Source organism: Grampus griseus (assembly GCF_964374135.1).
Source record: "Grampus griseus genome assembly, chromosome: 9".
Classification (NCBI taxonomy): domain Eukaryota; kingdom Metazoa; phylum Chordata; class Mammalia; order Artiodactyla; family Delphinidae; genus Grampus; species Grampus griseus.
Genome location: NC_139003.1, coordinates 80649632 through 80675625, shown reverse-complemented (window position 1 = coordinate 80675625; position 25994 = coordinate 80649632). Strand labels below are relative to the sequence as shown.

General features: G+C 36.6%; 1 protein-coding gene across 6 annotated transcripts in view; it reads right to left on the bottom strand.

Moving 5' to 3' along the window:
• The window catches only part of CACNA2D1 (calcium voltage-gated channel auxiliary subunit alpha2delta 1), a 512068-nt gene that overhangs the window by 169542 nt on the left and 316532 nt on the right, over positions 1–25994 (bottom strand). For all 6 annotated transcript variants that reach the window (XM_082661685.1, XM_082661687.1, XM_082661688.1 and 3 more), the window contains one exon: positions 16485–16614. In XM_082661685.1, the coding sequence (XP_082517811.1) occupies positions 16485–16614 (130 nt within the window). The remainder of the gene's footprint in view (positions 1–16484; positions 16615–25994) is intronic.

Sequence of the window (25994 nt, the reverse complement as noted above, 5' to 3'; positions counted from 1 at the left end):
GAATGCTTAATTTGCACCAATTAATATAGAATATAAAAGCATTATTAGACATCTAAACTACTCAACTATTAAGTCAGTTATTTTGTTATCAGGCATTATTCTTTCATTGATGCTTCACTTGGCAAATGTTTTTTTTATTTTTTCTTTGGTACGCGGGCCTCTCACTGTTGTGGCCTCTCCCGTTGCGGAGCACAGGCTCCGGACGCGCAGGCTCAGCGGCCGTGGCTCACGGGCCCAGCCGCTGCGTGGCATGTGGGATCTTCCCCGACCGGGGCACGAACCCGTGTCCCCTGCATCAGCAGGCGGACTCTCAGCCACTGCGCCACCAGGGAAGCCCCAAATGTTTTCTTTTTAATTTTTCAACATTATCCGTAAAGTGAAATTGGCCTATAGTTTTCTTTTTTTCCCTTTTTTGTTATATCTTTCTTAAAAAAGAAGTAATATGAGTTAACTTTTCACATTTTTTATGTGTTCTTGTAAAATTTTTAAAACTTGAAAGTATTTATTTGAAAATTTTATAGAAACGCCTCAGCATGAGGTACTTTCTTTGGCCAGAAATATAAATATGTTTCCAATTTATTCTATGATTACTGACCTAACATTAAGTTGATTTGAATATTTATATTTTATAATAAACCATCCACTCTTCTTACACATTATAATACTTTATTGTAAAACTGTACAAAATGCCCTTTTATGATTTTAATCTTCATTTTATCTGGAGTTATACTTCTTACTTTTAATATTTGTCTCTCATTTTCAACAGCCATGACAATTTTTTAAAGCTTGTGATTTTATTGCTAAAGTATACTTTGACACATTGGCTATTTTGAAATTTTAAATTTGCTTATTTATTAAAGTTCAATTAAACATAATTATTAAATTCAGGCTATTGAGGTAAACGTGAAAACTCTACAATATACGTTGTGAAATATCTGGCATGCAGGAAAATCAGGGTAATTTCTAAAGGAGTTTGCTATCATCCCTTAGAAAAACTGATGCTACTTTTCATAGTGCCCTAGTATTTTATTTCACACAGCATCGGAACCCAGTGCAGAAAAAAGAAACGTATGATATTAAAGCTGCAAAAAAAATTAGCAGTAAACTATTCCAACATATTATCAATAATCTACACAATCGATAAAACATTATAATATTGGTGCTGACAAAGGTGGAGTTAGAAAGGCAATAATTCATTGAAGGTATGATCTAAATTGGTACTAACCTACAAGATCAAGGAAATTTATCAATAGCTTCGACCTTTTAATACCAGTTTCTGTATTTTATATCTTAAGGTGATAATGAGAAATGCAGAGATTTATTTATTTACCATGATAAAATGGTAACAATGTAAATTAGTTTGGAACATATAATATTAAAATATTATTCTCAAAAAGTGTTATTAAATATATGATAAAGCTTCCTGGTAAGTTAAAAGGTCAGGTATAAACTTTGTAGTGTTTCAGTATTTGTATATTTGTTTAGTTTGGTATATACTTGCTATTAATATATTGAATGAACATACACACATGTATAGTATCAAGATTTTTTTCCTTCACACTAGTTTGTATTTCATAAAATCATCATGTGTTTCCTTTACAGTGAGAAAAAAGCATTTTAATGTTGCATTTATGTGAAAAGCAATCTTAAAAATCGTAAGATGTTCAGCAGGAAAACATGTTATTTCAACCAAGATTCTGGTAAGTGGAACAACCCAATTAATATTTTTACTTCAAAGAAATAGAGCATGGCATTAACTCAAGATTATTTGTTTCGTATAAAAAACAACAGCTAAAACACTACAATGTACATACTGAGATGTAAATCCCAAACCAGAAGTCTATCACAGGAAATATGCCAGGCACGCCCAAAAAAGGAGCTCAACAATTTGCACCAATGTGTAAGGACTTATGTAAACAGGAAAAATTAAGAAATTTCTCTGCATATTTTCCCTCTGTTTTCCTCTAGGTTTACTACCCCCTGTTCCTTGTATCACTGAATGATCAGAAGGAAACTAACTTGCATGAAATTCCTTTAATTTGAAAAGAAAATTTAAAAGTTGTAGAGAAAGACAGAGACCCTTTTGGTATTCTACTGAACTGCAGTATGAATTGATTCACTACTTTTTAAAGATCTCAGTAATTTTATCTTAGCTCATTAGCTGTCAATTAAAAGTGCTTTTATAAAGTTTGAGGTTTAAATTTTATGTCACAGTACTTTCAGATAATTAAGTCAACTGAACAGAATGTCTTCATCATATAAAATTAAAGGAAGAATCTAGACCTCAAAAATATACTAGATTTACACATTTTAATAGGAATACTTCCCTGGCCTACAACCTTGATCCAAGGCCCCATTCCTGCGTTCTTACCGTTTTGTCTGTTCTCAACAATGTATCCAGTATCTAATTTTTAATGAAAGTAAGGCCGATTATGTAATTCCCCTTCAAAAAAACAAAGTCTCCTTCCATCTCTGTTATGGACTTAATGTTTGAGTTTTCACAAAATTCCTATTTTGAACCCCTAACCCCCAATGTGATGGTATTAGGAAATGGGGACTTTGGAAGGTAATTAGGCACAGATGAGGTCATGAGGGTAGCACCTCAGTACTGGAATTAGTGTCCTGCCTTCATAATCGGATTGCTATCCATATAAAAAGAGGGGAAAATATCAGATTTCACTCTCTCCGCATGTGTACAAAGAAGAGGTCATGTGAGTACATAGCAAGATGGCAGCCATCTGCAAAACAGGAAGAGAGACCTCACCAGGAGTCAAATCTTTCCAAAACCTTAATCTTGGACTTCCCAGGGTCCACAACTGTAAAATTAAATATCTGTTGTTTAAGCCACCCTGTCTACGGTATTTTTTACAGCAGCCCAAATTGACTTAGACAATCTCAGAATAAAAATCAACTGTAATTATCCACAAGGCTGTACAAAAGGAGGCCTCTGCTGCTACCCTCAGCTGCTCCCTCAGCTCTGCCCACACGGTCTTCCTGTTCTTTATGCACCCACTATGCTCCAGGCTCAGGATCTTGGTACTTTCGGTTACCTCTGCCTGCAACCTTCTTGCTCAATGATTTCATGACTCCCATGCTCACCAACTACAGACTTTTGCCATAATGCTGCCTTATCCACAAAGCCTTCCTTATCCACATATTTTGAATATCAACTCCCCAACTCCTAACCCAGAAACTACCCACAACACTTCCCTATTTTATTTTATTTATTTATTTATTTGCAGTACTCAGGCCTCTCACTGTTGTGGCCTCTCCTGTTGCGAAGCACAGGCTCCGGACGCACAGGCTCAGCGGCCATGGCTCACGGGCCTAGCTGCTCCGCGGGATGTGGGATCTTCCCGGACTGGGGCACGAATCCGTGTCCCCTGCATCAGCAGGTGGACCCTCAACCACTGCGCCACCAGGGAAGCCCCCTATTTTATTTTTATCTCAAACATTTTTTATGCTACAATATATCCCATTATTTTAACTGTTTATTTTTTTATTTTATGCCCTATTTCCATCAGAATGTAAGCTCCATGAGTACAGGGGTTTTTATCTATTTGTTCAGTGCTATATTCCTATTATAAACTGTTTTTTAAAACAGTAAACGTAAACTATTAGCACTCTCTAATACAATATTGGCCGTGTCTTGAAACAGATTAATTGCTTATGAAAGATTATAACATAATCAATCAGTAAAGGCCAAGAAGCTTTTTCCTCTATAATTTCTATACTAACATCATTTGAGGTACAGTAGCTATATTTTCTGTAATAAAACAAACGAACATTGAGAGAGGAAAGACAGGGGTAGGGGATTAAGGGATAGAAACTACTATTTATAAAATAAATAAGCTACAAGGGTATATTATACAGCACAGGGAATATAGGCAATATTTTATAATAACTATAAATGGAGTATAACCTTTAAAAATTGTGAATCACTATACTGTACACCATACTGTATATAATATTGTACATTAACTATACCTCAATTTAAAAAATGATAAATTATAACACAGTATTATAGACAGTTCAATTTATAAAAACCAAGTATTTTTGTTAAGGCATATGAGACCTCCAAGGATATTAATACAACTCCTGAAAATTCTCCTGTTTTCTTTCAGTAAAATCAATGTACCTTTGTGATAGAAGTATGTTCATTTTAAAATTTCTAAAATAGAAATTATAAATTGCCTTGCTTACATTACAAGGTAAGTGTAAGGACAAAAGTATCTAGTACCTGAAAGTTATGCAAGTTGAGGTTCCTTATTATTTTCTCTTAGCATATTCTTATATAACTATAATAATTCTACAAATAAATATCAACATAAATTACTAATGACAAATGACAAGAAAATTCTATGAAGACATTCCATGAAGACATAACAAATTAATAAAGTTCTGTGATTAAAACAAATTAAGTCGGAATATTCAGCCATTTTTACTGAGTTCATTGCTCGTCTTTTTATACTCTTAAACAGATAAATTAGATCTGAACATTAAGTGTGGTTTGGGTGCCCTCTGAAATAAAAGTACCGACCAGTGAAATCCTCAAAAGTAGAAACTTTCAGATAGGATTTTAATTAAATATACTATTTGAAAATTTTAAATACATCATGGAGAAAAAATAATCACATTTGAATTCAAGACTCTTTCGGAAGTAGTCACCTTTGTAAAATTAGAACACAAAGTATCTTATGAGAATTCAGAGACACAAACTGAGTAAAAGAAGAGGCTGTTTCCTTCAGTTATGCCTTCAATTAGAGTATGCTTTCACATTTATTAAATTCAGAAACCTAGCATGATCCTGGATATCTGATATGTTCTGATGAGCTGCATGAAAAAAGCCAGTAATTATTAACTTTTCAAGATCTTGTTGACATTTCTGATTTTACTCCTGTGTCATTTACCCACACAGCCCGTAACACTGGATATGAATTTTAAAGTAGCACAGGCCAGGCAAGGTCAGAGGTTTATGGATGAGATCTCAGCAAGGAAGGAGAAGCGAATATTAACATAAATGGGACTAAATAAATAATCCAAAGACAGAGTTTCTTTTCCTTTGTTTTTTTAAATTATGCCACATACCAAAGTGTCTTACAACTTGAGAAAACATCTATATCAATATTTTATCTTATTGACTTTCAAAGTAATCAAAGTAATACTATTTATTCTCTGAGACTATTGAAATCATCCTTTGTAAATATTCACAGTTTATTCTAAATTAGAAAGAAAAACATTTACACCAAGTCAAGACTCTTCTGTAGGATACTAAAAAAAAGATGTGTATACTATGTGATACCAATCTGAAAAAAACATGTTCGGATTTACTTTATGTGCCATATTTTATGTCTGTTCCAGCATAAAACAGATGAAGACTTTCATGAACATGATTTCAATGAGAAAAAACAAAAGAGCAAAAGAAATAAGAAACTGAAGATTCTCATACAAAGTACGTATCTTACTAACTCCTGTGCACAATCCTGGCTCCCAAGGAATATACCTGAGTCAAAATTAACTCAAAAGTAAAATATCAGAAATTTTAACTGAGGAGGAGCTTGAAGATGGCAGAGGAGTAAGATGTGGAGATCACCTTCGTCTCCACAAATACATCAAAAATACACCTACATGTGGAACAACTCCTACAGAACACCTACTGAAAACGCTGGCAGAAGACCTCAGACCTCCCAAAAGGCAAGAAACTCCCCACGTACCTGGGTAGGGCAAAAGAAAAAAGAATAAACAGAGACAAAAGAATAGGGACGGGATCTGCACCAGCGGGAGGGAGCTGTGAAGGAGGAAAGGTGTCCACACACTAAGAAGCCCCTTCGCGGGCGGAGACTGCGGGTGGCGGAGGGGGAAGCTTCGGAGCCGCAGAGGAGAGAACAGCAACAGGGGTGCGGAGGGCAAAGCGGAGAGATTCCCGCAGAGAGGATCGGTGCCGACCGGCACTCACCAGCCCGACAGGCTTGTCTGCTCACCTGCCGGGGCGGGCGGGGCTGGGAGCTGAGGCTTGGCCTTCAGTCGGATCGCAGGGAGAGGACTGGGGTTGGCGGCTCAAACACAGCCTGAAGGGCGTTAGTGCGCCAAGGCTAGCCGGGAGGGAGTCCGGGGAAAAGTCTGGACCTGACGAAGAGGCAAGAGACTTTTTCTTCCCTCTTTGTTTCCGGGTGCGAGAGGAGAGGGGATTAAGAGCGCTGCTTAAAGGAGCTCCAGAGACGGGCGCGAGCCGCGGCTAAAAGCGCAGACCCCAGAGACGGGCATGAGACGCTAAGGCTGCTGCTGCCGCCACCAAGAAGCCTGTGTGCGAGCACAGGTCACTATCCACACCTCCCCTCCCAGGAGCCTGTGCAGCCCGCCACTGCCAGTGTCCACTGATTCAGGGACAACTTCCCCAGGAGAACACACAGCGCGCCTCAGGCTGGTGCAACGTCACATCGGCCTCTACTGACGCGGGCTCGCCCCGCACTCCGTACCCCTTCCTCCCCCGGCCTGAATGAGCCAGAGCCCCCGAATCAGCTGCTCCTTTAACCCCTCCTGTCCCAGTGAAGAACAGATGCCCTCAGGCGACCAACACACAGAGGCGGGGCCAAATCCAAAGCTGAGCCCCTGGGAGCTGTGCGAACAAAGAGAAAGGGAAATCCCTCCCAACAGCCTCAGGAGCAGCAGATTAAATATCCACAATCAACTTGATGAACCCTGCATCTGTGGAATACCTGAATAGACAACAAATCATCCCAAATTGAGGAGGTGGACTTTTGGAGCAACGAAATATATATATTTTTTCCTTTTTCTCTTTTTGTGAGTGTGTATGTACATGCATCTGTGTGTGATTTTGTCTCTATAGCTTTGCTTTTACCGTTTGTCCTAGGGTTCTGTCTGTCCGTTTTTTGTTGTTGTTTAGTATACTTTTTAGCACTTGTTATCATTGGTGGATTTGTTTTTTGGTTTGGTTACTCTCTTCTTTCTTTTAAAAAAAATTTTAATAATTTTTTATTTTAATAACTATTTTATTTTATTTTACTTTATTTTATTACCTTCTTTCTTTCTTTTTTTTCTCCCTTTTATTCTGAGCCATGTGGATGACAGGCTCTTGGTGCTCCAGCCAGGCATAACGGCTGTGCCTCTGAGGTGGGAGAGCCAAGTTCAGGACACTGGTCCACAAGAGACCTCCCAGCTCTACGTAATATCAAACAGCGAAAATTTCCCAGAGATCTCCATCTCAATGCAAAGATCCAGCTCCACTCAACGACCAGCAAGCTACAGTGCTGGACACCCTATGCTTAACAACTAGCAAGACAGGAACACAACTCCATCCATTAGCACAGAGGCTGCCTAAAATCATAATAAGGCCACAGACACCCCAAAACACACCACCAGACGTGGACCTGCCCACCAGAAAGATAAGATCCAGCCTCCTCCACCAGAATACAGGCACTAGTCCCCTCCACCAGGAAGCCTACACAACCCACTGAACCAACCTTAGCCATTGGGGACAGACACCAAAAACAATGGGAACTACACACCTGCAGCCTGCAAAGAGGAGACCCCAAACACAGTAAGTTAAGCAAAATGAGAAGACAGAGAAACAAACAGCAGATGAAGGAGCAAGGCAAAAACCCACCAGACCTAACAAATGAAGAGGAAATAGGCAGTCTACCTGAAAAAGAATTCAGAATAACGATAGTAAAGATGATCCAAAATCTTGGAAATAGAATGGAGAAAATACAAGAAAAGTTTAACAAAGACATATAAGAACTAAAGAGCAAACAAACAGTGATGAACACACAATAAATGAAATTTAAAATTCTCTAGAAGGGATCAACAGAAGAATAACTAAGGCAGAAGAACAGATAAGTGACCTGGAAGATAAAATAGTGGAAATAACTAATGCAGAGCAGAATAAAGAAAAAAGAATGAAAAGAATTGAGAACAGTCTCAGAGACCTCTGGGACAACATTAAATGCATAAACATTCAAATTACAGGGGTCCCACAAGAAGAAGAGAAAAAGAAAGGGACTGAGAAATATTTGAAGACATTATAGTTGAAAACTTCCCTAATATGGGAAAGGAAATAGTTAATCAAGTCCAGGAAATACAGAGAGTCCCATACAGGATAAATCCAAGGAGAAATACACCAAGACACATAGTAATCAAACTATCAAAAATTAAATACAAAGAAAACATATTAAAAGCAGCAAGGGAAAAACAAATAACACACAAGGGAATCCCCATACAGTTAACAGCTGATCTTTCAGCAGAAACTCTGCAAGCCAGAAGGGAGTGGCAACACAAATTTAAAGTGATGAAGGAGAAAAGCCTGCAACCAAGATTACTCTACCCAGCAAGGATCTCTTTCAGATTTGACAGAGAAATTAAAACCTTTACAGACAAGCAAAAGCTAAGAGAATTCAGTATGACCAAACCAGCTTTACAACAAATGCTAAAAGAACTTCTCTAGGCAGGAAACACAAGAGAAGGAAAAGACCTACAATAACAAACTCAAAACAATTAAGAAAATGGGAATAGGAACATACATATCGATAATTACCTTAAATGTAAATGGATTAAATGCTCCAACCGAAATACATAGACTGGCTGAATGGATACAAAACCAAGACCCATATATATGCTGAATACAAGAGACCCACTTCAGACCTAGGGACACATACAGACTGCAAGTTAGGGGATGGAAAAAGATATTCCATGCAAATGGAAATCAAAAGAAAGCTGGAGTAGCAATTCTCATATCAGACAAAAAAGACTATAAAACAAAGACTATTACAAGAGACAAAGAAGGACACTACATAATGATCAAAGGATCAATCCAAGAAGATATAACAATGGAAATATTTCTGCACCCAACACAGGAGCACCTCAATACACAAGTCAAATAGTAACAGCCATAAAAGGGGAAATCGACAGTAACACAATCATAGTAGGGGACGTTAACACCCCACTTTCACTAATGGACATTTCATCCAAAATGAAAATAAATAAGGAAACACAAGCTTTAAATAACACATTAAACAAGATAGAGTTAATTGATATTTATAGGACATTCTATCCAAAAACAACAGAATACACATTTTTCTCAAGTGCTCATGGAACATTCTCTAGGATAGCTAATATCTTGGCTCACAAATCAAGCCTGGGTAAATTTAATAAAATTGAAATTGTATCACGTATCTTTTCCGACCACAATGTTATGAGACTAGATATCAATTATAGGAAAAAATATGTAAAAAATACAACCACATGAAGGCTAAACAATACTTAATAACCAAGAGATCACTGAAGAAATCAAAGACAAATCAAAACATACCTAGAAACAAATGACAATGAAAATACGACAACCCAAAACCTATGGGATGTAGCAAAAGCAGTTCTAAGAGGGAAGTTTATAGCAATACAATCCTACCTTAAGAAACAGGAAACACCTCGAATAAACAACCTAACCTTGCACCTAAAGCAATTAAAGAAAAATTTAAAAAAACCCAAAGTTAGCAGAAGGAAAGAAATCATAAAAATCAGATCAGAAATAAATGAAAAAGAAATGAAGGAAACGATAGCAAAGATCAATAAAACTAAAAGCTGGTTCTCTGACAAGATAAAAATAATTGATAAACCATTAGCCAGACTCATCAAGAAAATGAGGGAGAAGACTCAAATCAACAGAATTAGAAACGAAAAAGGAGAAGTAACAACTGACACTGCAGAAACACAAAGGATCATGACAGATTACTACAAGCAACTGTATGCCAATAAAATGGACAACCTGGAAGAAATGGACAAATTCTTAGAAATACACAACCTTCCAAGACTGAACCAGGAACAAATAGAAAATATGAACAGACCAGTCACAAGCTCTGAACTTGAAACTGTGATTAAAAATCTTCCAACAAACAAAAGCCCAGGACCAGATGGCTTCACAGGCGAATTCTATCAAACATTTAGAGAAGAGCTAACACCTATCCTTCTCAAACTCTTCCAAAATATAGCAGAGGGAGGAACACTCCCAAACTCATTCTATGAGGCCGCCATCACCTTGATACCAAAACCAGACAAGGATGTCACAAAGAAAGAAAACTACAGGCCAATTTCACTGATGAACATAGATGCAAAAATCCTCAACAAAGTACTAGCAAACGGAATCCAACAGCACATTAAAAGGATCATACACCATGATCAACTGGGGTTTATCTCAGGAATTCAAGGATTCTTCAATATACGCAAATCAATCAATGTGATCCACCATATTAAAAACTTGAATGAGAAAAACCATATGATCATCTCAATAGATGCAGAGAAAGCTTTCGACAAAATTCAACACCCATTTATGATAAAAACCCTCCAGAAAGTAGGCATAGAGGGAACTTTTCTCTACATAATAAAGGCCGTATATGACAAACCCACAGCCAACATCATCCTCAGGGTGAAAAACTGAAAGCATTTCTACGAAGATCAGGAACAAGACAAGGTTGCCCACTCTCACAACTATTATTCAACATAGTTTTGGAAGTTTTATCCACAGCAATCAGAGGAGAAAAGGAAATAAAAGGAATCCAAATTGGAAAAGAAGAAGTAAAGCTGTCACTGTTTGCAGATGACATGATCCTATACATGGAGAATCCTAAAGATGCTACCAGAAAACTACTAGAGCTAATCAATGAATTTGGTAAAGTAGCAGGATACAAAATTAATGCACAGAAATCTCTGGCATTCCTACACAGTAATGATGAAAAATCTGAATGAGAAATTAAGAAAACCCTCCCATTTACCACTGCAACAAAAAGAATAAAGTATCTAGGAGTAAACCTACCTAGGGAGACAAAAGACCTGTATGCAGAAAATTATAAGACACTGATGAAAGAAATTAAAGATGATACAAACAGATGGAGAGATATACCATGTTCTTGGATTGGAAGAATCAACATTGTGAAAATGACTATACTACCCAAAGCAATCTACAGCTTCAATGCAATCCCTATCCAACTACACTGGCATTTGTCACAGAACTAGAACAAAAAATTTCACAATTTGTATGGAAACACAAAAGACCCCAAATAGCCAAAGCAATCTTGAGAACGAAAAACGGAGCTGGAGGAATCAGGCTCCCTGACTTCAGATTATACTACAAAGCTACAGTAATCAAGACAGAATGGTACTGGCACAAAAACAGAAATATAGATCAGTGAAACAGGATAGAAAGCCCAGAGATAAATCCACGCACATATGGTCACCTTATCTTTGATAAAGGAGGCAAGAATATACAGTGGAGAAAAGACAGCCTCTTCAATAAGTGGTGCTGGGAAAACTGGACAGCTACATATAAAAGAATGAAATTAGAACACTCCCTAAAACCATACACAAAAATAAACTCAAAATGGATTAAAGACCTAAATGTAAGGCCAGACACTATCAAACTCTTAGAGGAAAACATAGGCAGAACACTGTATGACATAAATCACAGCAAGATCCTTTTTGACCCACCTCCTAGAGAAATGGAAATAAAAACAAAAATAAACAAATGGGACCTAATGAAACTTCAAAGCTTTTGCACAGCAAAGGAAACGATAAACAGGAGCAAAAGACAATCCTCAGAATGGGAGAAAATATTTGCAAATGAAGCAACTGACAAAGGATTAATCGCCAAAATTTATAAGCAGCTCATGCAGCTCAATAACAAAAAGCAGACAACCCAATCCAAAAATGGGCAGAAGACCTAAATAGACATTTCTCCAAAGAAGATATACAGATTGTCAACAAACACATGAAAGAATGCTCAACATCATTAATCATTAGAGAAATGCAAATCAAAACGAGAATGAGATATCATCTCACACTGATCAGAATGGCCATCATCAAAAAATCGAGAAACAATAAATGCTCTTGCACTGTTGGTGGGAATGTAAATCGATACAGCCACTATGGAGAACAGTATGGAGGTTCCTCAAAAAACTCAAAATAGTACTACCTTATGACCCAGCAATCCCAATACTGGGCATATACCCTAAGAAAACCATAATTCAAAAAGAGTCATGTACCACAATGTTCACTGCAGCTCTATTTACAGTAGCCAGGACATGGAAGCAACCTAAGTGTCCATCAACAGATGAATGGAGAAAGAAGGTGTGGCACATATATACAATGGAATATTACTCAGCCATAAAAAGAAACGAAACTGAGTTATCTGTAGTGAGGTGGATGGACCTAGAGACTGTCATACAGAGTGAAGTATGTCAGAAAGAGAAAAACAAATACCATACGCTAAACCATATATATGGAATCTAAAAAAAAAAAAAAGAAAAAAATGGTCATGAAGAACCTAGGGCAAGATGGGAATAAAGACACAGACCTACTAGAGAATGCACTTGAGGACACGGGGAGGGGGAAGGGTAAGCTGTGACAAAGTGAGAGAGTGGCATGGACATATATACACTACCAAACGTAAAATAGATAGCTAGTGGGAAGCAGCCGCATAGTACAGGGAGATCAGCTCGGTGCTTTGCGACCACCTAGAGGGGTGGGATAGGGAGGGTGGGAGGGAAACTCAAGAGGGAAGAGATATGGGGACATATGTATATGTATAACTGATTCACTTTGTTATAAAGCAGAAACTAACACACCATTGTAAAGCAATTATACTCCAATAAAGATGTTAAGAAAAAAGAAATTTTATCTATTGTAGTACTTACAAGTATAAAGTTTAGCATTAGAATTTATATGAAATTTGACCCCATTTCTTACCAATGATGTGGCCTTTCATTAAAGACTCAGCTTCAATTTCTCCTTCTTCAAAATTATTGAGCAAAGTTATTTAAATAAATGAGATATTATAATTTACTAGACTGGTGAATTATGTTCTTATTATTTTAGGTTCTAATAATCTAGGGAAAAAGTGCATTTTTCACTGATTTCTTAAACATCAGCCCATTGAAAAATTCAGCAAAGTTATTTTGTTTTGATATTCCTGGGTAACCTACTCCTGAAGAGATACCTTCCTCCTCTCTATTTTCAGCTTTTTAATAGTTCAACAACGACAGAACAGAAAGTCTCTAGTATAAGTGAGGTGGGTGGGGGAAGGAGGAAGCAAGTCGAAAAGCAATATGAAAAATCCCATTTAGGTTATTTCATTAGTAAGTGTTCACATTTGAATATATATTTTATAGGACTGTACCCCAAACTGTTAGTCATGATTAGGTGTTACAGTTGGAGACTTTCATCTTCTATCTTAAATAAGCATGCACTATTAAAATTTCTGCTACTGTGGTACATGGCTTTTAGAAAGAGAAAGAAATCTGTTTTTAAGTGTGTGAGGTTGTTAGGGCCCAGGGCAATCCACCCCAAAATGCACCTCAATGGCATATTGATTATTTTGAATAAAGTTATGTGAGAAACAACCAATGGAAAATAAATGATAAAAAAGAAAAGCTCTGATGCCCCTTTTTCCCCCTAAAAGTGGGAAATAAATCTCCCATGTGATACCAGGAGGATAGAAAGCATCCCTATCACCAAAGTTAGGGAATTCAAGGCTAAGCAAGCTGTATAGACAAAGTTTGTTACTTCATTAGTCTGCTACCCCAAACACAAGCCCCCTTGTTTTGTTACATCTCTTCAAATAGTTGTTTCTTTGTCTAAATATGATATATTATTGGCCTGCTCTGGACACTTCGGGGGGGGGGTCCCATTTTTATGACTTACATGCATTAATTAATTAATTTTTTAAATTAATATTTTCATCTGTCTTGTGTCAATTATTAGACCAGCCAAAAGAACTCAAGAAGAGCTGGGGCGGGGGGTGGGGGTAGGGATGTGGAATCTCCCCCTCCCTGGACAAAGTTCTGATATCCTTCCTTGGGAATTTAATGGAAAGTTTGAGGATTTCTGGATAATCACTACTGGCAACAAAACAGAAACACAATCATGAAAGCTTGCTAACAAATTAAAAACACTCAAGCTGGCCTCAAGTTTGTTCAACATAGTACTACAGATCAGATAACAGAGGACTGACATAAAAATGTTTTGACTCAAAACTTCTATATCCAGCCAGTTTGTTCTTCTAAAGTAAGTTCAAAAGAAAGATATAATTGTAGAGTAATAAGATTATCATCCTGTTGACATACCTGAAAACAGGTGATAACAATTTCGAAAGGAAATAAAATGGATGAAATAATTTTTAAAAAACTGAGAAACACAACCATACAGCTCAGTATTATCTGATTAATTGTTGTTATAATAGTTGCAAAATTTAATTGCAAACATCAAAAATAATTCTTGAAAAAAGAATGCAACAGACAAAGTAAAAAACGAAAAATAAGAAAAACAAAACTGAACCTACATCCCAGTAATTCCTAAAAGGACTTGGAATTAATAGGGTGAGTTGTAAAGAAGTAAGATTACATTTAATTCTCATGTAACATCAGAAACTACTTACATGCACCATTGTTTCTATTATAGAGAAAAATCATATGTTTAATATCTTTAAAGACTTGATATGATGAAAACAACATGTACTTTTAAAAATATTTAAAAGGGGCTTCCCTGGTGGCGCAGTGGTTGAGAGTCTGCCTGCTGATGCAGGGGACACGGGTTTGTGCCCCGGTCCGGGAAGATCCTACATGCCACAGAGTGACTGGGCCCGTGAGCCATGGCCACTGAGCCTGCGCGTCCGGAGCCTGTGCTCCGCAACGGGAGAGGCCACAACAGTGAGAGGCCCACGTACCACACACACACACACACAAATATATATATATATATATTAAAATATATATTAAAATATTAATTATATTAATATATTTTAATTATTAATATATATTAATTATATTAATAAATATATATTAATATATAATATATATTATATATATTAAAAAGGTGTAACAAAAATGAATAAAACAATTTGACAGAAGATGAAATTTATATTATGGAAAAACTAAGACATGTACTTAAAAATGCCCTTTTAAACAACAATCTTGGAATGAATCCAAAAAATTAAGGCTAATTTTTTATATTAGTCCTTGAATTTAATCCTTTTTTTGTAAATAAACTTTAACTGTAATTAATAATACCAGCAAACAGTTACATAATGCTTACTATGAGCCTGGCACTCTTATGCAAACTCAAACATACTAACTTACTTTTACCCTCAAATGAACTTTTCGGTTTAGTAAACTTATCCCCATTTTACGGGTGAGCAATGCTAGCCCATAAAGTTAATAAATTTGCCAAAGGAAATACTGCTAAAATTTATATTTGAAATTTAATTTAACCCAGGTTGTCTGCATCCAGAATCCAGGCAGTTCTAGATACACTCTGGATACCCAGTACACTTTACAGCCTTTTTAATTAAGGGAACTATTAGAAATATACTTTTTAGGGCTTCCCTGGTGGCGGAGTGGTTGAGAGTCCGCCTGCCGATGCAGGGACACGGGTTCATGCCCCAGTCCAGGAAGATCCCACATGCCGCGGAGCGGCTGGGCCCGTAAGCCATGGCCGCTGAGCCTGCGCTCCGCAACAGGAGAGGCTACAACAGTGAGAGGCCTGCGTACCGCAAAAAAAAAAAAAAGAAAAGAAATATACTTTTTAAATTCTCAAGTGGTTCTTTCTCCTTACCACTTACTTATGTGAAAGGCAGGGTACAAGGGGGAAAAGTGGGAACGAGTTAGAAAATGGATAACATCTAAGACCAGAGCTGTGAATGGGCAAAGACCCTGCTTTCTGGGTCACAGCTGGTCCTCATAGATGATTAGGCTGCACTTAAAAGAATCCTACTTAGAATTGTCAGGTTCTGCCCTTATTAGTATATAGGGTGTCTCTAAGAAATACCACTGGCACAAGCTTCCTCCCCTGTATCTTCCTAAATAACTTATTCCCCTCCCTTCCTCACAGCGAAGCCTTCTCAATCAAGTCTTCCAGTTGATGTTTTTCTATTTCTTTAGGTCTATCATTCATTCCTTTAACCAACACTTTTTATCTTGAGTCCACAATATACTAAGACAGTGGTATCTTTTTCTTATATCCTAGAGTAAGGCAGAGATACACAGAGAGAGACAAAGAGAGACAGTAAAACACAGTAAGATGTGATAAGAACTAGAGAGTCTACAATGTACATCTCGCTTCCTTTAGCAGTTTGTGGGTCTGTACTACTGCTACATAGTTTTGACTTTTAAAAAAATACATCTATTATTTTTTAAGTTATTGATATCAATTGGAAAGGCAGAATTATTTGTTAAACAACAGAGTAGAAGGACACCTCCATGGATACAGGCTCTCCTGCAAATATTCACAGAGTGAGAGCCTATGAACAATATATTGCTCATGAAAATCAAGTTTCTTCTTTTGTATAAATCAAAGTTTACCACAGACTCTTAAATGACATGTGAACAAAACACTATCACAGTTGCTCCTTTTTTTTTTCAAATATTAGATATTTAAGATAGATGAGAACATGGTATTCCAAGAGTTGTTCACATTCTTTTACTTACAGCCCTCATAGATGTCAGTGGGAATATGGACTGCTGCGTGCTGATAGGATATTTGTCGCCCAAAATTAGCATCATCGATAAAAACAGGTTTTATCCTCTGGCTGCCTGGCTCACTATCGTTCTTTTCTGGCTATAAAGAAAAAATAGACAATAAACAGAATATTACAACTTATGCTAACACAGGTATTCTCACATTCACTTCTTCATTTGCCAAATGTATAGTCTTTAAAAAACAGATCTACAAGAATATTTTAAAATATAGTCCCATGATGACATCAGACACACAAATTTCCATTCAGGTATTAGCTTTCACATTATAACCTAACTTCTCTCCTAATTTCCTCAACGTTGGAGTCACTCGGGATCATCCTGAGAGGACCAGAGCTTTCCCACATCCAGTACTTATTAGAAAGTACATTTAAAGAATAGCCTAAGTACCTTTATATACAACCAAATTAAAAGTTTCCCCTTGAAATAAATTTCACCACTTATGTTACCAAATTTCTATTATTTTTAGTTTGATAACCAAAGCTACACATGACCTTTGTGTAAAAATAATAATAATAGCAATGAAGGATTATTTTATGTCATATTCCCTTGATTTCTACATGTATTCCAGGTGTATCAATTTTTGTTTTAAAAAAGTAAGTATAAATACTAAGAAAGAAGAGATCTATTGTAACTCTTAGTACAATCAAATCCTAACTTCAACCAATTTGTCTCCCAACGTAGGAGAAAAGATCCAATCAATGACGATTCAAGAAAACCCCACAAGAGTTTCAGGTTAAAGATTAATTTTGAGCTATTTGAACTATGGTTGTGACACTGAATTACCCTGGCAAGATTATCCAGTTTCTCGTCTGGCAAGATACTAAGAACCTCACTCATTTATCCAAAATGCATCTCTCTAACAATTGTTTTTGCCTACTTATGTTAAACATTTTATTCCCCCAGTGCAAATATAGTTAACTCCTTCCTAAGTAAACATTTTTTTATTAAGTTCAGACCTGTATTATCAACTCCATTTTAGGGACTAATGTATCCCATATTCCCAAGGTAATTTCCTCAAAACAAAACTGAAAAAAGAATCACAACGTTTGACTATTTTCACAGCACACTGCAGTAATGCAACTGATAAGCAAGAGAAAAGACTTAAATGGACAATCAGAAAATTTCATAAGAAGTCTGGTAGAATGTGGCAACACGAAGTCTACAAAGAAGTGATAGTGTCCAACTTTTTAGATGGCTCTGAAAATTTCTATAACCAGATAACCCATCAGTATCCCAAGATATTTTAAAACACACACGCGCGCGAGTGTGTGTTTCCCTAAGGAAGTTGCAACACTGGAAAGATTATTTAGACACAAATATTAGCAAAAGGGCTTTTTTTTTTTTTTTTGCTTGCGGTGCGCGGGCCTCTCACTGTTGTGGCCTCTCCCGTTGCGGAGCACAGGCTCCGGACGCGCAGGCTCAGCGGCCATGGCTCACGGGCCCAGCCGCTCTGCGGCATGTGGGATCTTCCCAGACTGGGGTGCAAACCCGTGTCCCCTGCGTCGGCAGGCGGACTCTCAACCACTTCGCCACTAGGGAAGCCCAGGGCTTTTTTTTTTTAATCAATGACTTCTAAAGCTGCAAGTCCAACTCATTATGTAATGAAATCAATTTAATTGGTCATAACCAAATTATTTTTCAAATGAAACAATGTTGAAAGAAAATATGAAAATACTCTCTATAATAAGGGGAAGGACTATATTTGTAAACTGTGGTTTAGGTATTCTGTTTTGGGGGGTTTTATGTTTTATTATACTTTGTTGAAAAGGAAAAATTACATTTTTAGAATGTTTTTATGAGTCAATTTAATGTGCTGAATATAAAAATTTAAAAAAAAAAGGGGGGCTTCCCTGGTGGCACAGTGGTTGAGAGTCCGCCTGCCGATATGCAGGGGACGCGGGTTTGTGCCCCGGTCCGGGAGGATCCCACGTGCCGCGGAGCGGCTGGGCCCGTGAGCCATGGCCGCTGAGCCTGAGCGTCCGGAGCCTGTGCTCCGCAACGGGAGAAGCCACAGCGGTGAGAGGCCCGCGTACCGCAAAAAAAAAAAAAAAAAGTTGAAGACAGATCACTGTTTTTTATCCATGTGAAAGCCACAAAGATATAATTGCTCCCCCATTAACTAAATACACAAAATAATGAAACAGTAGTGTTGAAAGTCTAAATTTTGGCAAAATACCTACACGCAGGAATCACGAATTCATACTCTTTTCTAAAACAGACGTTAGGTGTGTACAGCATGAAGGATAAGAAAAGAAAGGAGAAAGATGTTAAGAAAAAGAGGCACCATAGCGCCAAAGAACACGTAACCTAACACATCTACCAGCATTCCAACTGCTAATAAAGGAAAGAATAAAAGTAATAACTGGGGTTTGGTCTTGGATTCAACCGTGAATTTTAACATATTTTAAAATTCATCCTCTATTCTATGGCTCTCTGTTCCTGGGCACAATTGACTTGAATAAGAGAAGGGATCATTAAAACAAACTACTTTCATTAATAACAAGAATGTAAAGAGGGTCTCACCTAATAAATGATGTCATTCTTCTTCTCAACTGCAAACATCCTGAATTAGTGAAAAGCCTCAATATTTATTTTAAAGCAGAGGTTTCTCAAAGTGTGGTCCTTGAAGAAGCAGCATCAGCAACCACTGAAACTTTTTAGAGTTCAGGCTCTCAGGCCCCACCCCAAACTAGTCAATTAGAAACGTCAGGGGGCGGGATCCAGCAAGTAGTAGTTCAACAAACCCTCCAGGTGATTGTAATACACACTAAAACTGCAAGTCCACTGCTTTACAATCAATAGTTTAAATTGCACACACATTTTTGTTTAGAGCTACTCATGAAAAAGTTAGGATTAATAATAAGCATATTAATGGATGTCTGAATTTTTCTACCCTCCATAGGGTAGAAACACTTTTATTATTACTGAATAATAGATGTGTGCACATGGTAATATGGCCAGTAATATCTGTCAAAGGGTATTTCAAAAGACAGCAGTTTCTCAAGATACTCTAAGGGTTAACTCCAACCTGAAATAACTTGGGGAAATATTCTTCTACTCTTCTGTCAAGAGAATAACAAAGCACATTGGAACATCAAAAGCTCTGAAATAAGCGTCACTAAAGAAAACCATGTTTAACCCAGTGTTCTCAACCTTATGTGACCCTGGAATTTTTTTTTTTTTCATACAAAACCTATTACAAAGAACATACTTACAAAAAGCTGTGGAAAGTAAAGACATCAGAAGATTTGCTTCTACTCAGTCGTATTAATAACACCTCAGACTAGGGCCAGTCACTGTTCCTTGGGCTTCAGCTTTCTGACTTACAACTAACGCTGGGCCGCAGGTGTGGTCCTTATTCCCTGGGGCATATCAGAATCACCTGGGGAGCCCTCTCCCCCACCAATAAAGCGGTGAATCACAACAGGGAGGACATCTTTGGAAAGAATCTCTCAGTTGGTTCTAATATCCTCTCCTACTTAAATTAAGAAGACTCAAACTAAAGAATCTATGTTATTTTCAGTTATGAAAAAATTATAGTCCTATTTCTATAATTTTAGAAAATATTACATTAGTTTCTGTAAGCATATCTTTTCCAGAAATCCTAGTTATATCTATCTCTGGCAAAATTTAGATATATGAAAAGTAGAAAGATTTGATGATAAATAAGAGACAGAGTGAACTATACCTATGAATTAGGGTTAGGAATATGTGCATAAGTGCAATCATTTCATTCATTCACTCACTCAAGAAATAATGTATTGGTAGAGTGGAGGATTTAATGATAACATTTATAGAAATGTCATTTAATATCTAAATCTTCAAACAAATGTGCAACAATAGTAAAATAGTCACAATAAGTATGACAAATACAATTTTATATTGTTATTAAGGAATATAAAAGAGCAATTACATTGGGAATGTACATATATGCTGTATTTGTTTTTAAATGGTTTTAAGCTTAAATGTAGGTGTTAAGCACAAAGAAAGGAGAAAATCAGCCTATATTTTTAGAGGAAAGAGAGAGAAATGTAGGGATGAGTACATAGCAAACACTAGTAGCACTATCACTGGTTTTTATAGTTTTGACGGTATTCATCTTTGTGCTTTCTTGTTGTTTCCAATGTAATACAATAAACATGTATTATATTTGCAATTTAAAATATTAATTTTTGTTTTAAGTCCTTTCTAGAGTGCTATTATGCACTATACGATTATCTTACTAAGGTGGAAGTTGCTTCTATTTCCTCTGAGCCCTCTCACACTTAAAAATTATGTTTTAAATGTATTTTAATAGAGATTCTTTCACTTTTCAATTGCCATAGAGGGAATTCCCAGGCGGTCCAGTGGTTAGGACTCAGTGCTTCCACTACTGAGGCCGGTTCAACCCCTGGTCAGGGAAATAAGATCCTGCAAGCTGCATGGTGCAGCCAGTAAATAAATAAATAGCCATATAAAGGGCTTTTAGGAATAATTTAAAATAATGTACTTCTCAACTTGTATAATCATGTATCACATCTAGTTTTAATGTACAGATGCTAAATATATTAAGAAAAAATAATATGGTTGTTGCCCATGGTCCCCCCCCGCCCTTTATTACACTCTCCATAAATTGAAGTCATTTCATGAAAAGATTAAAATTTCTAAATGTAACTCATTTCATCATAATCCATCTTTACTTTTCTTGATATACTATGGGATTATATAGTATAATTAACATAGAGCAAATACTAGACACAAAGAAACTGACTGAGAAAAGGAAAGTGGAGAAAAGCTACTTAACACATATTGTTTAGTGTGTTAAAAATTTCAAATAAATTGTCCCCCTGGAATTAAGATCTCATTGTTTGCCAGACCACAAGAAAAATTAAGTCAGCATGTCTCTTGCCAATTTTTTTCCCCAAAACATCTCTTCTGAATTCTCCTGACTACCCTATATAAATGTGTACAGAGACGCTGAGGAGGTAAATTCCAAAATGTATTCAAATGTATCTGGTAAAACACATAAGTGAAACATGAGAAGCATGTTCCTCTGACTATTCATCTCAACATAATTTCATTTATTAAATAATAGATTAGATCACTCAGAGACAGAGGTACCAGCTAATCCTGGATGGGTCATTCGATTTTGCAAGCAGTACCTATTCGCAAATTTCATTTGGAAAGTCACCATGATGTCTATGACAGGCACAAAAGACTTTCGCATATTTAATATATTTATCTCAAATGAAACACTCTTAGAATTGATTTTTATAATAAAACATTTGTTTTTAATATTTTTAATCTTTTTCATGCTATAACTATTTCTACCAACAGTAAAATGTTCAGAAATTAAAAGTTCATATATTTCACTTAAATTACAATAAAAATTAGCTTAATTATTGTGCACAATTCAGGCTGAACATGCTCACTGAGAAACTTTGCTCACAATCACATTATGGTTAGGTTTACCTCCCCCTGCTCTCTAATTTTTGTGTATCTCACAAAACTGTGAGAAAATTAGTTGATACTAAATAAGAGCTGGGACCCTCTACAGGGGCATCACAATTGGCATTTCTATCCCACTAGTGAAGGGTGTCAATGAACGTGTTCTTGTGTAATGAACTAAACTCTTCAATAACCAGAGACTACAGACTTGTATACAATTCTCCACAGTGTATAAGAGTATATTTTAAAACTTCCACCTCCAAATACATCCTTTTCTTTTTTACAACTATTTCACAGATGTTGTTTACAAGAGGGCCGTACAACTTTCACAACATACACGTTATTGATTCTTGAAATTTTTAGTCTCAATTGTATTCCCAATATCAAACAAAACTTTGGGTACACAATATGCTTTTAGGCATGATATTATCATCCAATGTAAATAACTATCATGGATGTATTATATTTACAATAGACTTTCATACAGCCAGCAAGGTGGAAAAGGCTGCTATACTGACATGTTGGTATCTGCTCTATGAATTAAAAAATAAAGTTGCTCCCGTAGCCACTAGTTCACCACTGGAATGTAAGCTGGTTACCAGTTCTTACCCACACATAGGAAAGCCGCCTTTTTAGTAAATCACATGCATCAATTAGAAGTGGAGATTCATCAAAGCAGCTGCAGCTGTCCATGCCCAATTAAAGAATAATAAATAGAGAAAAAGGTGCTGAGCCTTCAGCCAATTATAATTGTTCTGGTCAGGGTGTGAGGCCAGGCTGAAAAGTAAATAGTGAGTCCAGTTACAGTGGCAATAAGAGTACTGTTGAGTCTCCTGAGTTAATTGGTTTAAGCTGCTATTTTTCTCCCTGAGGATGCTGTGACTCAGAGACATAGTGGATGAATAGAACTGAAAAGGAAATATGAGTTGGATGACACTGAATACATGACACTAAGGGCTTAAATATAATATTTGTCCATTTGCTTTACTGAATCATAACAATAGGAAAATAAAAATTTTAAATTATAATTTAATGAATAGACATATTGTCCTTTGAAAAAACATGAGTTCAGCTAATCATAATATATTTGATGAGGAAATAAAGAGTTTTTTTTATGAATTGAGAAGATTTCTCCAGTTCTTCAAGTAGTTAAAATGTTTTAGCTGCTTAGATTTACCCTATGGAAAAACTATAGCATTAATTCCTCAGAGGCAATTTACTCAATATATTAAGAATGTTTTACAGTTAACATGAAAAATAAACATAACATTAGTGGTCAGAAGAAACTTGAAGAAATAATTCTATTCCTTAAAATTAGACCTACTGTTAAATTTCTGCATATTCTTCTACTATTAATTATGATATATAAAAGAGAAGGAAGAAACAGTCTGAAATAAGCAGACTTTGGAGGTAGGGGGAACAGTAAGCAACTGAAACTGTGCAATACACAGAGAAAGACAGCAAGTTAAAAAAATACATAGGTGATATTAAAGCAAAAAAATATACATTTTCTAATATGACGAAGCGAATCAAAGACAACTATGAATTTGAAACACATAAAACAACTAAATTAAGTCAAAAACGGATACTGATCACTGCAAGAACTTGTTCATTAAAATTTAAAAGCGGCATTCCTTAAATAAAATGTATTGAGGTTGCTGATAAGGATTACAATAACGATTTAATAAGGTGGAATACAAAATCTGAGGACATCCTCAAAATAAAACTGATGAATTTTTAGTTTGCATGATGGAGGAATGCGTGTGAATCACCTATCCCAGGATCTACCCTCAATGAGCATGAGAGCCATCACAGTATCACAATACAGCTAAGTGTGATGACAAGGACTGAGGGCTGGTTTAAACTCTACGAGTAGTATGAAAATTTCAAATTATCAGCATTAGAAAGGGATGTAATACTCTGAACATATATATACATATCTTTTTTATACATAAATATGTAACCTAAATTTTGGGGAGTGGCTGATAGGGTATTTTCTCTACTAAGGGACTGTGAAATGGTGTCTTGCCTATGAAAAGAACTATGTGATTTCAGATAGTCTGAAAGTTCAATACAAGCACTCTCCCCACCCCTCCGGAAACCATATAGTGGTATATATTATATTAGGAAAGGAAAACATTTCAATGGGGCCAATCTGTTTGTTAAAAAATTAAAAGCAAATTTTCATATTATGAAGATTATGACAGACAAATATACTTTAAAAAATATTGTCAGGACAAAACAGGTTAAACAAAAAAACTTTGTAAGGTAGAAAGATCAATTATTTTCCCTTGATACCTAAGGCAAAGATTGACTAACACCTTACAACTAATATACAGTAAAAAAAAGCCTGGAGGGGCTTCCCTGGTGGCGCAGTGGTTGAGAGTCCGCCTGCCGATGCAGGGGACACGGGTTCGTTCCCCAGTCCGGGAAGATCCCACATGCTGTGGAGCGGCTAGGCCCGTGAGCCATGGCCACGTCCGGAGCCCGTGCTCCGCAACGGGAGAGGCCACAACAGGGAGAGGCCCGTGTACCAGGAAAAAAAAAAAAAGCCTGGAGTCCAGGACGCCAAGATCCCACCATACTTACAAAGAAATGAAAATCTCTCTATGGCCCATAAGACTCTGAATGATCTATTTCCAGCCTGACTCCTCATCCAGATCTCCTGCCCTGCCTTCCCTTGCTCATTGCCACATTGAACTGTTTTCTGGTCCTCACACACATTATGCTCTTCCTGGTTTAACGTCCCTGGGTCTGCTGTTCCTTTTGTCTGGTAGGTTGTTCCCTGGTCTTTTTTCATAGTGTCAGTTCACTCTTCAGATCGCAGTTGAAAAATACTCTCTTGGAGATTCTCCCATCTAAATTATCCCCCATAGAATACTGAAAACATTACACTTCATTTATTACATTCAGAGCAATGTAGACATTACTGATTTTATAGAATTTCACATTAAGGTTTGTCAAACATTTACTGTACTGCTTAACATGCAAAATTTAAGTCATATCCTAAGATATATCCCTAGGATATATCTTAACATTGCTAAAATTTATGGATCTAGATGGCAGGACCTCCCTTTCAAGATAAAGACTATAAAATAATAATTTTGTATAAAATGTCAAAGGAAGGGATAAAGATTGGTTACGTAACTGCGTTGGTGCGGTTGACTTTTGTTTCAATTCTGTCTTGCACAGATTGTGCCAATGTAACTTTGGAAGCAATAATTTTACTACATTTTTTTTTAGGTATCTTTTAAAAATCGGTAATGCAACAATGCTCATTAAATGATCAGAATACTCTTTATTAAAATCAGAAATTTGGCATCAACATTTTGATATTCTAAATGGTGTTTAAGGATATATGGATGCGTAAAAACGCTATCAAATTTTTTATTTGCCCCATGTTTGCTATCTCACTACACTAAAATATAATCACCACGAGGGCAAGAGGCCTCATTGACATCGTTCGGTTGTGGCCCTAGCACCTAGCAAATCGCTTAGAACTGTATCTGCCTGCCCTATTTATAACATTTGTTGAGTGAATAAATAAACTTGAATCACTGTTTCCTAGTCCCCAGACTCATGCTTTTTCTACTTCAGCAGGAAGCAAGGACAAACACCAGAAGCAGTCCGGTGAATGGACAGACAGCGCCTCAGTCAGGAACCCAGCTTCTCAATCTCATTTCAACTCTGTGTACAACTCTGTGTGTCCTTGCTATGGCTTCTCAGATTTTTTTTTTTTTTTTTTTTTAAGGAACAGAGGGTAACAAGATCTGTAAACCTCCTTCTAGCTCTGAAAATTCTCATTCTGAAATCTATGAACTAAAAGCAAATTGTTTCCAAGGCTTTTTTTTTTTTAATGCCAAGTAACTGCAAGAACATGTAAATGATGAAAAGCAGGTATAAAGACTCCTTTTGGTAAATATTAGTAAACTTTAATATTTTTCTTATTTCATTTGCTAGAAATGGGTATAACTGTAAGTTCTAATGTTCTCTTCCACCAGTGAATTCCTTTGGAGACCACTGACCAAAAGA